General features: G+C 46.0%; 1 protein-coding gene and 1 long non-coding RNA gene across 9 annotated transcripts in view; one reads left to right on the top strand and one right to left on the bottom strand.

The window, feature by feature from the left end:
- The window catches only part of LOC132374971 (uncharacterized), a 103237-nt gene that overhangs the window by 55441 nt on the left and 33185 nt on the right, over positions 1 to 14611 (bottom strand). The gene's annotated exons all lie outside the window — the stretch shown is intronic.
- Positions 1793 to 7339, top strand: NME6 (NME/NM23 nucleoside diphosphate kinase 6). Of its 4 annotated transcripts, none has more exons than XM_059939548.1 (6): positions 1793 to 1958; positions 4417 to 4513; positions 5266 to 5368; positions 5912 to 5951; positions 6373 to 6533; positions 6808 to 7339. In XM_059939548.1, the coding sequence occupies exons 2-6, from the start codon at positions 4424 to 4426 to the stop codon at positions 6972 to 6974; spliced, it is 561 nt and encodes a 186-aa protein (XP_059795531.1). In that variant the 5' UTR covers positions 1793 to 1958; positions 4417 to 4423; the 3' UTR covers positions 6975 to 7339. The 4 variants fall into 4 exon arrangements, with proteins under 4 accessions (XP_059795531.1, XP_059795532.1, XP_059795533.1 ...); XM_059939549.1 differs by having other exon boundaries at positions 1793 to 2030; XM_059939550.1 differs by lacking the exon at positions 1793 to 1958 and adding an exon at positions 2139 to 2257.

Here is a 14611-nt window from a genome sequence, read left to right as displayed (position 1 = left end):
AGGTGAATTAACGACCATGGCCTAAAAATCAGCAAAATCTCTATAGCCCAGAGGTATGTAAATGAAGATCAAGGTGGGAAACAAAGTTGGACCTTGTGCATTTGGGAAAAAAGGCTAAAACTAAATGTTGGGTTAATGGGACTTGGTAAGTTTACTCTCATCCTCTGAAGGCAGCAATGGACATGTGCCTTCTTCACCAGCCAGACAGGTAAGAAATGGACTCTCCCAAAGACACCTTGTGGAAACAAGCTGCCAGAACCACAGACCCTCCTTCCAACATTCCAGGAGTGCAACACATGTACATGCAGGCACAAAATCAGTTTAAAAAAATGTTTTTTAATTGATGACATTTATAGTTTATTTTCACTATTCTCAAATTCAGTGATTCTCTCCAAGAAAAAAAAAGTACCACCCTTATTCAGCCTGCCACACTGCCCCTTCTCCATACTCACTGTCATCACCCTCTCCATACAGTATACAACACATCACGAATACCCTCAGTTCTCATCCCCTCACCCTGGACTGCTTCAGTGGACTCCATGGTAACCCCACCCCACATCCTACCCCAAATTCCTTAGCGACATGTTCAAGGGCCTTATGACTAGTTTCCCTCATGCCCTATGTACACTTGCTTTCCAACCAAGAATCCTCCCTCACCACCCCCGTATTAGCTATGCTCCTTCGCGTCCACATATCCCTCTGTGCTCAAAGACTTTTTTTTTTTTAAACATCTTTATTGGAGTATACTTGCTTTACAATGGTTAGTTTCTGCTTTATAACAAAGTGAATCTGTTATACATATGTCCCCATATCTCTTCCCTCTTGCATCTCCCTCCCTCCCACCCTCCGTATCCCACCCCTCTAGGTGGTCACAAAGCACCGAGCTGATCTCCCTGTGCTATGCGGCTGCTTCCCACTAGCTATCTATTTTACGTTTGGTAGTGTATATATGTCCATGCAACTCTCTCACTTTGTCCCAGCTTACCATTCCCCCTCCCCGTATGCTCAAGTCCATTCTCTAGTAGGTCTGCGTCTTTATTCCCGTCTTGCCCCTAGGTTCTTCATGACCATTTTTTTTTTTTTTAGATTCCATATATATGTGTTAGCATATGGTATTTGTTTTTCTCTTTCTGACTTACTTCACTCTATATGACAGACTCTAGGTCCATCCACCTCACTACAAATAACTCAGTTTCGTTTCTTTTTATGGCTAATATTCCACTGTATATATGTGCCACATCTTCTTTATCCATTCATCTGTTGATGGACACTCAGGTTGCTTCCACGTGCTGGCTATTGTAAAGAGCTGCAATGAACATTTTGGTACATGACTCTTTTTGAATTATGGTTTTGTCAGGGTATATACCCAGTAGTGGGATTGCTGGGTGGTATGGTAGTTATATTTTGAGTTTTTTTAGGAACCTCCATGCTGTTCTCAATAGTGGCTGTATCAATTTACATTCCCACCAACTGTGCAAGAGGATTCAATGGCTGCCTCTGACCTTGCGATCCAGCGCACGTAAGTTTTTTGCCCCCCGTGTCCCTCCGACAAATACTGGGCACCAACCATGTGCCAGGCACTACCCCAGACAAAGAATAAAAGAGAGATCGAGTGGGGCCAGGCCCACTACGGCGGCCCCGCTGGCGCGCATGTTCACTGCAGGGCTGCCACCTTGAAACGCCCATCCTGTCCTCTCTGAGCCACCTCCCCGAGCAGGGCCACCGGCCTGGCCCTCCCTTCCGCCTGAGGGCGCCCAAGCGGGCTTGGAAGAACAGCTACCGCACGGCATAGCTTCTTCTCCTTCCTGCTGCAGGGCCTCCTGGATCGGGGAGCACTCTGCCTCACCGGGCAAGGACCCTGAAGCGGGCTGCCCGGCCGAATGCCTGAAGGACCCCGCTTGCACCGAAGCCTAGCTATCGCAGTGCCTGGTGGCCGGTCTCCGCGGTGGGAGGATCAGGTGACTCGGACCCGAATTCCAGCAGGACTGGGGCTCCGAAGAGCCTAGAATCTAGCGTGGGCTTAGGCCTCGGTACAAGGGGACGGGGTCGCGCGGCTGCAGGCCTAGAGAAATGGAAGAGCAGGGTGGGGAAGAGGGCGGCGTCTAGAGCTGAGGCTGTGAGTCTGTGGGGCGGGGCTTCAGGTGTTGGAAGCAGAAAGCCGAGTTGACGGGTTGCAGGTCCCCGATGCGCTTGGGAGGATGAGAGGCATGGCTGGCGCCCTCCAGGAAGCACAAGAATAGGCGCCTCTGTTGTGGGGGTAAACGCCCAGGCAATTTCTAAAATTTATAATTCTCTAATCGAGTGACTTTTATGTTGAGCAAGTTTCTCGAACTGTTAACATTTGTTATAAACCAAGATCCAAGACAGGCATAACTTAGCTGGCATTAGGAAAGGAACCATGTCCTCCCCTGGATAGCCCCTAGCATTCTGGTCTTGGAATAGCTGAATCAGGTTCATTCATTGATTCATTCAACAAATACTGTTGAGAGCCATCTATGTGCTAGGCACTCTGTGTAAGTACAGAGGATACGATGGTGAGCGAAACAGATCCCTGCTTTCATAGAGCTGACCTTCTAGTGGGGAAGAGACAACTGAAGAAAACGTGAAAGGAGCCATGAGAATGTATAACAGGGGAAGTGAACTAAGATCTAGTGGGTGAGTAGGAGGTAACCAGAGGAAGCACTTTCTGGACTGTGAAAACTTCTCAGGCAAAGGCTGTCAGGCCAGAATGTCTTGGAGCTGTAAGGCCCGTGAAGCTGGAGCAAAAGCAAGTTAAGAAGTGTGGAGTTCCAGATGAGGCTAGAGAGGTACGCAGGGATAAGATCATGCGAAGCCTAGTAGGACATGATAAGGCTTTGGGGTTTTATCATAAAAGCAGGGTACACTTTGAAGGGTTAAGGAGGGAAATGATATGATTAGATTTGCATTTTTAGTTCACTGTGGCTGCTGTGTGGAGAACAGATTGTAGAGGGTGGCAAGAGTAGAAACTGGGAGACCACTGAAGAGGCTGTTGCAGAAGTCCAGAGGGGGTTGATGATGTCTTGGACTGTGGTGGTGGCAGTTGAGAAGGAGAGAATTGTACAGATTTGAGATACACTAGCTAGGTAAAATTGCGAGAACTCAGTGATATCATGGATATGGAGGGTAAGGAAGGGGAGGTGCCAAGGATGTCTCTCCCTAGATATATGGCGAAGATTCTGCTCGCTTTTGGGTTCTCACCACCTAGGATGTTAGGGAAGCTGGGTTGGCTGATCTTGTACTGGTCAGACTGTGCTTAGCTCTGTGGATTGAGTGGAGCATCAAGCTGAATGCTGTAGAAAGGACATGAATAGGAGAGACCTTGGCACAGTTTCTCCATGTGGGCCAGACCCTAGCACTGCTTTTAATGTGATTGTCAGGCTACTTTCGGGCTAAGAGAAATGAGACGGTCGTCCAGACTGTCCCTGTGTGTGTTCATGGAAGCCTTCTCTGTATTTGTTGGCAAATTTAGAGGTTCCACCAGATAATCTTTGAGACCTTAGTCCTGCAGAGATGATCAATTTCTTACATGTAAATAGAATTTCAAAGTTGGAAGAGATCTCAAGTTTTCTTAGTCCAGTTTATAAAATACTTTTATGTTCTTTATATCATTTTCACAATTATTTATTGAGCTCTTACACCATGATTAGACACTAGAAATAGTGTCTTGTTCTTTTCTCTGAAGATGAATAGAATAAGACTGTATAGGTTCATTTAGTCAGTAAAACTGATTTTAAGCACCTTTGTGCCAGGCAGTTTTAGCTGCTTCAGATACAAAATGATTACAACTTGTCTTTGACCTTGGAGTTGCATGTCTGCAAACCTTGCCCTTGAGGACAGCTGAGTGTATTAAAGGGTTTGATTTGGGCGGGATAGATCCTGACTTATCTGTAAGATTAGATAAGAAATGGTATGCATCCAGCAGACTTTTTGGGGGGTATCCTGGCAAGATCCCAATTCTTGTCCATCCAATCTTCAAATTCTGTAATTGATGGGAGGGCACTGTGGGAACAGTTATTGTACCCTTGTGGGTGCTCTTCAGGAATGTAAATTGTAAATTCTCTGTAAAACACAAAAGAAAGGAAGGGACGGGAGTACTGCCAGAGACAGGTCGTGTTTAAACTTGAACTTCTCCTGAATGGGTCACTCTTTTGCAGGTTTACAGTTGCACTAACCAGATTATGTGCTCCACTGGGCAACCTGAATGGCCCCTCTACCACTCCCTTCCCTCAACCCCATGAACCCAAATGGGCAAATTAAATACTAAGCAACTGTCATGTGCTTTATCAGTGTCAGGAGTGAGAGCCCTGGTTGACTTGCAAAACTGCACAGGCTCCAGAATAGGAAGGGTGGGGAGTGCAGCACTGACGGGTCTCTTATCTGACTCTCTGATGGCAGGAAGGAGATGACCTCGATCTTACGGAGCCCTCAGGCTCTCCAGCTTACTCTGGCTCTGATCAAGCCTGATGCAGTTGCTCACCCACTGATTCTGGAGGTAAGAACAAGTCCTAAGCCTCTACTCTATGTCGGAGGCATTGCTTCTGTTTCAGGTGCCATAGGGCCATTTGCGAAGACTGACAACACAGTCCTGTGCTAGATGGTGTGGAGGCAAAGTTAGAAGCCATGACTCTGACCCTAAGGAGATTAAAAATGTATTGGAGAATTGGAACAGATATAAAATATAAGAAAGGATCCAATACGATAAGAAAAACCAAACCTCAAGGCAATGTATGTATATTAGTTCTCTACTGATGCATAACAAATTACCACAAACTTAGCAGCTTAAAACAACACTCATTATCTCACAGTTCTAGAATTTAGAGGTCCAGTAGGTTTGGCTGAGCTCGGCTGGGTTCTCTCCTTAGAGTTTCACAAAGCCAAGTTCCAGTTATCAGCTGACTGGGCCCTTATCTAAAGGGTCGGGGGAAGATCCACTTTGAAACTCATTCAGGTTGGCAGAATTTGGTTTCTGTGGTTATAGGACTGAGATAGATCCCCATGTCCTTGCCGGCCTTCAGGTGGGGCCTACCATTTTTAGAGTCCACTCACATTCCTCATCACATGGCTCACTCCATCTTCAAGACAGCAACAGGACGTCTCTTTTCTTCTGACCCACCAATGGGACAGACCCTCAAGTCCTAGGCTCTGAAGGGTCCTCAAGGTTCTTTTGGTCTGCCTGGGTCTCCCATTCACTCAAATGATCCCTTTGACTGACTTTTATCTTTGGGGGGGGTGGTGTTTATCCAGGCTGTTCATCAGCAGATTCTGAGCAACAAGTTCCTTATTGTACGAATGAGAGAACTTCTGTGGAGAAAGGAAGATTGCCAGAAGTTTTACCAGGAGCATGAAGGTAGGATCAACAGTCCTCTGAGTGGGAGGCTTCTCTATCACAAGAGAGATTTTACCTGGACACACAATGTCAGGCTCTCTCTGACCTACCAATCGTAAAATTGCAGCCAGTCTTCTAAAATCTTGGTTTATACACAAACTTTTCATGATTATCAATATTTTTTAAATGTTTTCTAGGAGGGTTCTACGTCATGGTCCCAACAAGTAACTTAGTTTTATGTCCTGATACTATCCCTAGTTAACAATTTATTCTGTCAGACATTGTCCAAAGGCTCATGATTTCATTTAATTCCCCAGCAACCCCATGAAGTAGGTATTGTTATGTCCCCAGCACACAGATTAGAAAACTAAATTAGGGAAGTTAATGATTTACCCGAAACTACACAGGTTGCAAGTTGGAGGGCCTGGATTCAGACCCAGGTATGTCAGACGCCAAGGTCCTTGTTCTTTTCTCTAAAACAGTTTTTATCATTCCAAATAGGGAGTCAGAAGTATAAAAAGTTCTCTTGGCACCAGTGTCTTGATGAAGGTACTCTCTTTGCAGGGCGTTTTTTCTATCAGCGGCTGGTGGAGTTCATGGCCAGGTATTTCTCATTTTGGTTCCAACATCTTCATCCACTGAGTCTTATTTCCCCTGCCCCCTAAATAGATTTTTTAATTTTATTTGCCACTCTTTAAACTTGTAACCAGTGTCAAGTGTCTGAAGAAACATGGGCTTGGGCCAACACTGACCTTGTGGCCACTTGTCCCATGGTAGTTAACTGCTCCAGGGGCTGCAGAAGAGTATTGTTGAATGCTGCCTAGCAACTCTTCTGATCCCTGTGGCCTCTCTTGCTCATCAGCAGTGGCCTTCCATCACCTTCTATTTGAAGCAGTATTGGCACTCAACTAGAAAGGCAAGGAGACTCTCAGGATGTCCAGTGTGCCTTTATTTGTGCTCTACTCATGGTATGCCCTCCTGGACCCGATAGCCAGATTCCTGACATGTGCTCCATTTGTCCACAGTGGGCCAATCCGAGCCTACATCCTCGCCCACAAGGATGCCATCCAGCTCTGGAGGACAGTGATGGGACCCACCAGAGTGTTTCGAGCATGCCACGTGGCCCCAGATTCAATTCGTGGGAGTTTCGGCCTCACTGACACCCGTAATACAACCCATGGCTCAGGTGAGTCTGCCTCCTGTGTCCACAGTATTTAATAAGTGAAGTTGGTTTGAGGTTGGTGGGCAGGCAGTATGGTGGGGTTGAGAGCCAGGTCCCTCAGTGAGCTTTCTTCCCAGTTGTGTTTCTGGCCCTTTGTGGCCACCTCAGCAGATGCGGCCCCAGGACTTAGGGGCAGGAGAAGTATAGGCTCTGGTTTCTGAACCTGATTATGATTGCCTCTTGCTTCCATCCTGCACTCCCTATGAGAACCCCTTCTCTTTTTTACCTCCCCTCACAGACTCTGTGGTTTCAGCCAGTAGAGAGATCGCAGCCTTCTTTCCCGACTTCAGTGAACAGCGCTGGTATGAGGAAGAGGAGCCCCAGTTGCGCTGTGGCCCTGTGCGCTACAATCCAGAGGGAGGCATCCACTTTGCAGCTGGAACAGGAGGCCCAGGGCCAACCTGACGCAGGCCTGTTGGTCTGTGAAGAGTGGTGGCATTGCCTAGCCTTTTCTCGCAGACCTCTGGTCCAGAGCATTCTCCTAGGACCAGGGAGGCCTGGGGCTCATTGTGCCATCTCTGCTGGGCACCGCCACCTGCGTAAGAGCCTAGCTCCTCACTGCTACCTCTTCTAGAATCTAACTCTCTATCTACCTCTTCTCTGGAAAGTTCATGGGTGGTTCAGAGGAATGATGGCTCCTTTTTTTTCTGAGAACTGTTCATCCTTTCTCAAGGAGGGGCTTGCCTAACTGACTTGCCTGAAAAATGCAGTGACCGTATTAGCAACATTTGGTCTATTTTCCTTAATAAAGGTCAGTATTCTACTGAATCCTGCAGGCTGGGAGCACTACTCTATGTACTGTCTCTCTATCCCTAACTGGAGTAATGAAATCTGTCCTGAAGTCAAGTTTCTGGTCTATGCTAAGTAAAGAGAGAATCGTGGGACTTGCCTAGTAGTGCAGTGGTTAAGAATCCGCCTGCCAACGCAGGGGACACGGGTTCGAGCCCTGGTGCGGGAAGATCCCACATGCTGCGGAGCAACTAAGCCCGTGCGCCACAACTATTGAGCCCGCGCGCCTAGAGCCTGTGCTCCACAACAAGATGAAGCCACCGCAATGAGAAGCCTGTGCACCGCAACGAAGAGTAGCCCCCGCTTGCTGCAACTAGAGAAAGCCTGCGTGCAGCAACGAAGACCCAACGCAGCCAAAAATAAATAAATAAAATAAATTAATTTTTTTTTTTAAAAAAAAGGGAGAATCGTGAAGAAATCTCCCAGGAGGTTCACACACAGTGTGCAGCTTATGTAGTGCATGAGGCACCCAGTGACGGAGCTGACTGTGGGCTCAAATCCATGCTGTGCACCTGGCACAGGGCTGCATCCTGGAAGAAGGGGCACCTTTTGTTTGAACAAAAGTATGTCTGCCCAGTAGAGGCATATTGTTATGACTCACTTTTTTTTCCGATTTGCACAAAGCCACTAAAGCTAGCCATGTCTCTGCTGTAGCTGAGGATGACGGTTATCTACTACTGCATGACAAATCACCTCAAGATTTTGTGGCTTAAAACAATGACTTAGGGACGTCACTGGTGGTCCAGTGGTTAAGAATCCGCCTTCCAATGCAGGGGAGGCGGGTTCGATCCCTGGTCAGGGAACTAAGATCCCACATGCCACGTGGCAATTAAGCCCGTGCACCCCAACTACTGAGCCCATGCGCCACAACTAGAGAGCCCACGTGCCACAAACTACAGAGCCCACGTGCTCTGGAGCCCGCGCTCCACAACTACAGAGCCCACGCACCACAACTAGAGAGAAGCCCATGTGCTGTAACAAAGAGCCCGCGTGCCGCAGTGAAAGATCCCATGTGCCACAACTAAGACCTGACACAGCCAAAAATAAATAAATAAATAAATATTAAAAAACAACAACAACAACAACGATTCATTCTTATGTGTCTGTGGATTGGCTGGGTGATTCTGCTGGGCTCACTGGGACTCACTCACATGGCTGCATTCAGCATTTGGGTCCAACATGGTCTTTCATCCTGAGCTGCTTCATAGCATGGTTGTTTCAAGGTTCCAAGAGAGCAGGCCCCCATTCACAAGCTCATCATGCTTCTGCTTGTGTCATGTTTGCTGATATCCCATTGACAAAGGCCAAGTCACATGGCCAAGCCCTGAGTCCACGCATAGGGCATGGACAGTGGGAGGTGTGAATCACTGGGGGCCATTACCATGACAATCTACAAACTGAAAGTCGTGAGGAGCCTTGAATTTATATAGAACTTATGAAAACAAATATTTGCACAGGTCAACAAAGGAGATGAAGAAATAGCCAGAGAAGGAAGGAAAAAACCGAGGGTGTGTGGATCAGGAAAGCCAAGAGAAGACAGTGTTTAGATAATGAAGCAATGTTGAATGCTGTTGAGAAGTCCAGAATAATGAAGCCCTTAAAGTACCCCCTAAATATGGCAGCATGGAGATCGCTGTGACCTTGGCAAGAGCGGCAGCTCTGGAGTGGTAGGGAGCTTACTTTGTGTGGAAGACAGTGGGTTGAAGCATTTATACTGTCGTACTACCTGTGGGTTTAGAGTGGGATACCTAGGAGTCTTAGAGAATCTTCTTACAACTGAATCTGTAAGTGTATGTCTACATATGCTCCCATCTTCTTCTATCTTCCTGTTAACAACATAGGAAGGGTCCTGCTTCCTGTTAAGCCAGTCCTTCCGTGTTGCTCTGAATCCCATCTCCTTGCTTTTTTGGTTGTCTAGTCTTTACTGCACTTTTACCCTTCTCCACTGAGTCCTTCTCCTTTGAATTCAAACATGTTTTGGTGTCTCCCATTTCTCAAAATCATTTTAACCTCATTTTCCCCTTTGGCTACCTGTTTCTTCATCTCTGTACAGCCAAGTTCATATCAGTTGTCTGCACTGACAGGCTCACCCCCATTTTCTCAGCAGCCCATTACAGTATGGCGTGCACACTCACCATTTGAGAGGAGACTGGTTGGTTTCTTTTTCTCTTCTTTTTAAATATCTATCTGTCTAGGCTGTGTCGGGTCTTAGTTGTGGCATGCGGAATCTTTAGTTGTAGCATGCAGGACCTTTTTAGTTGCAGCATGTGGGATATTTTACTTGCGGCATGCAGGCTTCCTAAGTTGCGGCGTGTGGACTCTTAGTTGCGGCATGCATGCGGGATCTAGTTCCCCACCAGGGATCAAACCCGGGCATCCTGCATTGGAAGCACGGAGTCTTACCCACTGGACCACCAGGGAGGTCCCAGGAGACTGGTTTCTTCATGCCTTTATTGCTGTTGCCCAGCACAGTGCCAGACGTGTATATCATTGCTCCATAAATAGTAATGGACTATCCATCCATACCCTGGTCTTTGACATCACTTAGAATTCCTACATCTCTAAATTCTTTAAATCCTACTTTAAAATCATTGTCTTCTACATCCCTCTCTCATGTCTTCCAAACCTAGACCATTCACTCGTCCATTCTCCTAGGTAACTTTCTTGTATATTCTTCTCCCTCTTCAAACCTCCAACACTTCTTCCTCCTTCCTCACTCTCCAGCTACTGACCTTGCTTCCTCTTTCAGGAAGATAACAGAAACAGCCAGAAGAGACTCCTCACACTCCCAAGACCACATTGAGGACCTACCTGCATCTGTGCTCGCACGCTTCCCTCCCGTTAGGATGAACAATGAACAAACCTTCCAAGCTCCTGTTTAGAGCCATCCCCATTCTGTGCAGGAGATCCTATCTTCTCCCACATACTCAAGGCATTGCTCCAGCAGTTATTTTCTCTCTCTCCTACATCATCAGGAGATGGATCTTACAAACATGCTATAGTCTCTCTCATATAAAAAATAAAATAAAAGCAAACTTTCTTGATACTACATCTCTTTCATGCCACTGTCCCATTTCTCTGCTCACCTTTACAGCAAAACTCTCAAAAGATTAGCCTAGAACATCAGTGGCCAGTGACTTTCACTCTAGACAAAACAGTGTAGCCCCATTTCTCTCTGCTCCTCCCTGCTGAGTACAACTGTATACCTGAAAATAATACAAGACACAATCGAGAAAACTCTATAAGGTTCTCTGAAGAACTAGTTTGGGACCTGAGGACTGGAGGAACATCACAGCAGCGGGGCATGTTCAGTCTTCCCACACAACAGAACAAGGCGGTCCAGACAAGGCATTTCTCCAACCCTAACCCAGCAACAGATGGAAGCCTGGCTGGCCTATTCTCCCCCGCAAAGCTAAACAAAGGCCAGCTAAAAACACCAGGCAAACTGACAAGAGAGACTGATCAGGAGCCCCAGCTATCGGTAAGCAGCCAGAGGAAGCACTCTCCTTCCCTCCATTTTTCGTATCTAATCCTTAAAGCTCTGTACCTGTGAATATTTCTTGCTCCACGTGCCCCTCAGTCCCTACCTATATGGCCACTGTAGAGAAGACATCCTTGGTGACTGAGTAGAGTGAAATGACTAGAGATTTAAGTGAAGGGAATGGATGTGACTGGCAAGACAGAGTGCACAGAGTGGAGGGGAGGGAGGAGAATGCTGGGACTGAAACAATCCAGCATGTGGTGGTGAAGTACCCTACAAAAGGCTGAGGGTGACCACAGAAGCTGGAAAACAGTTGAAAGAGTGTGGGGAGAGGACAGGAATAAGAAAAAGGTAATCAAATTCTGCTGAGGCTGCAAGAGAAATGAAGACTGAGCAAAAAGGGGGATTAAAAAAATATTATTGCTGTGCTCCAGCAACAGTGTCCACTAAATGGTGGGTATAGAAAAGAGTGGAGAGGACTGAGAAGTGTTTGGGATGAAAGAGTGAATAAATGGGGATTACTTCCAAGTCTGTTAAAAGATATAGTAGATGGAAAGAAAATGGGATTAGACGAGAATTTTTCAGAATAGTAATAATTTGAACATGCTTAAATGCTAAGGAAGTGGAGTCGTTAGAGACGGATTGGTTTACAATAAATATAATTTATAATCATTAAAATTCCTGAGAAGCAGGAGGGACTAGGACGCAAACACACTTTAGAGGAAAAGGTCAATCTTGGAATTAAAGATAGCTCCTCCTTCACTATAGGAGAGAGGCATAGGAATGCTTGCATGTTTCATTGTGGGGATGTTAGCTCTTTCTTCAGCAATATCTCTTTCATTTGTCAAACAGGAGTCAAAGCCATCTATTGAAAGTGAGGGGAAAGATGAAATTCATAAAGCATGAAAAGGTTTGAAATAATACTTATGAAGCATGGGAAAGGGAACTGACTCATGAGACACAGTAGGATTACCAGGCATTTCTGAGGGCAAATTAAGAACTCTGTGACCCCGTATTTGGAATATGAGTCACATGCCTTGTCATGTGTTGTGCTGAGTTGCAGCCATGAAATATGCAATTGGTGGAATCATCTAAGATCAGGGATTTCATGAGCAGGTTTGGTGAAAGATCAAAGGGACAAGGAATATTTAGTCTTGGCAAGTAAATAGTTGAAACAATCATCCAAGGATTAAACTGGACACAAAAAAGAAATGGACAGAGAGGACAATGGAGGGTTCACACTTGGTGGCAAACCTGTGTGCACAAGATGTGAGTGAACAGGTTGGCAGTTTGGACACTGTGGTCGGGGTGAGGGTGTTCTGAGTTATTTGAAAGGTAGAATGTGCGGGTGAACACAGTGTTTCCTCTCAAGTTGTTTGGAAAGGAGGTGCAGGGATTAGAAGCTGGAGCTTTGGTGACAGATCGGAATTCAAATCCTGGTTCTATCACTTTCTAGCTATGTGACTTTAGCTATATTTGTCTCCACTCAATTCAGTTGTTAAATGAGAAAGTCATACTTAACTTTTAGAGTTACTGTGAGGATTAAACTAACTCATGCACATAAGGTCAAAAACCCAAGATCTCAATAAATGACAATTTAAATGATCTCTTCTTCTCTTTCTTTGGATTTCAGATAGAAAGAGTTAAGTTAATCACATCTCTCAGTGTATGACTTAATCTCACACTATTTTCCTTTGTCTATTTTAGCACATTTAATTACTGACAATGTTTTTGACAAGACTGTACAATTAAAAATGGCTTTCTCATATACAAACTTAGGTAATGCATAGAGATAGCTGATAGATTATGATTAGGGTAGGACACAATTCTAGTTACCACCTTACCAAGAGGAGTTAAAACCAAATGAAATCACATAAGTTGATCTCACACTCTTTATGCTGAGGTTAAAGTAAGCATTCCTGTCCCCTGTAGGGAATGTAGACCACAGAAACGGCACCATGGCCAAAGTACACGACTGATTTCTTATGAAAGTGACTGTAATATTAGTCTAGCAGAAATAGAACTTTGATTCATTGAACCCATTAACAAAATAAAATAGGCTCTTTGACAGCTCAGACAGAAACCCAGCTCAGTGGAGTACAAAGCTAGGATTCAGGGTTGGAGGACCGAGACTGCCTGAGTCTCTCACAGTGAGAAGCCTGGATGACCGCGGAAGAAGGTTTCCAAAGGAGCAGAGGGCAGGGCAGGGCAGGGAGGGTGTGTGGCTCAAATGAGCTGGGCTGGAGGCTTAAGGAAACATGTTAGTGAGTTAAATCAAGTGATGGAAGTTGAGAAATTCCAGCAGTTTTCCCCCTAGAAGTAGAAGCCACAATCCTCATGTGATTGAGTCCCTCTGAAAAACATGTTATATATAAACCTCTGTGGTCCAGAGTTTTCTCACAAACAGAGATAAGTCTCTTCCATGTGGGCATCAAGAGCTACAAACTTATTTGGGGTCCTGGGAGAAATTGGCTCCTCCTGTCTCTCTCAGAGCATTTTGCATAAGCAGGTGGGCTGGGGGCGGGGGGGGGGGTTGGTCATCTAGTTAGTGGTTTAAGATTTTTAACTCACAGGTCTGGGAACTGTGGACAAGATGAGAATTTCATGGAGTCTTTCTCCTCTTTCAGCTTTGCCTGTCGCTACAAAGGTAGTATTGTGGTAACTGGGTTACTGGCAGTGTAGCCACAGTTGAGTGGCCTTTTTTTCTCCTGAAGTAACAGCATAGCAGGAAATGAGGGCTTATATGTAGCTAGTTTATTTTGAGAAGTGATCTCAGAAAATAAGAGTGGAGGCACTGGGAGAGTGGGAGAGTAAAACAGCGAAGAGAAAGCCAACCCAAGAAAGGGGTACTGAGGTGGTCACCACTGTGGACAACTGGCCTCCATCTAGCTGGAAGTCCTCTCCCTCCCATCAGAGACCAAGAAGCTGGGGACCTGCCCACTGGTTTCCATCATCCATTGTTAAGCATTTCCACAGGAAGACTGAACTCCCCTGCGGGTCCAAATCTGCGTATTGCCAGAAAGGCTTCCTGCACCGCATCAGTAGAGAAGCTCCTGGGAGGAACACAAGAGAAATGGACTTAAGGAGCTCTCTGATTTCACCTGGGTGCAGCAACTGCCATGGTAAGGATGTGGCCAAGAGATGGAGTATAGAAGTTGTCCAAGGCCATCCTTCCCTGTTCATGCTTTGGTCTACGTGTAGCTCAGCATAGCCCAGAGCCAGGCAAGATGCTGGTGAGCCACAATCTCTATTTAAGACTCAATATAAGCTGATTAGTGGGGAAAAAACCTCCCCATTTCCTACTACTGCAACTAGACATGAGGCCACAACTGATTCTTATTATCTCCATCCTTTACCAACCATATTATAATTCCTCCCCCCAGAGTCAGCACTTACAGGTCTAAGATGCTTATATACTGATCCCTTACATGTTTCACCCTGATGTAAGAGCTGACGGCTGTGAGGGTCCACTGAAGATTATCCCTGGTATGAAGCACATCAGAGAATCCCCTGGGATCAGATGTACTCTTCCCTTCCCCTTGGGGAGAAGCAATGTCAGCAACTCATGATGATCAAGGTTGATCACTTACATATGATAGCTCTTTGTTTTCCTGGTGGTCCACCACCATGACAAGCCCCAAATGACCCAGTTAGTCATAGCATTACTTCAGTGTATGCTTCCTGTGATGCTCTTTGGCTAAAGGATCTCCCCCTTTCCTCCTCCATTCCCCTCCCATCCCCAGTAACAAGGAAAGGGCCTTTCTAGGCACAG

The sequence above is a fragment of the Balaenoptera ricei genome, chromosome 11 (assembly GCF_028023285.1).
Source record: "Balaenoptera ricei isolate mBalRic1 chromosome 11, mBalRic1.hap2, whole genome shotgun sequence".
Classification (NCBI taxonomy): Eukaryota; Metazoa; Chordata; class Mammalia; order Artiodactyla; family Balaenopteridae; genus Balaenoptera; species Balaenoptera ricei.
This window is presented reverse-complemented; position numbering and strand designations above follow the sequence as displayed.

What these genes read in the sequence shown, in the direction of transcription:
- NME6 (XM_059939547.1), top strand. An exon ending in CTGGTGGAGTTCATGGCCAG is followed by an intron (nt 5,952 to 6,372) that starts GTATTTCTCATT and finishes ATTTGTCCACAG; the next exon opens with TGGGCCAATCCGAGCCTACA. An exon ending in TAATACAACCCATGGCTCAG is followed by an intron (nt 6,534 to 6,807) that starts GTGAGTCTGCCT and finishes CTCCCCTCACAG; the next exon opens with ACTCTGTGGTTTCAGCCAGT.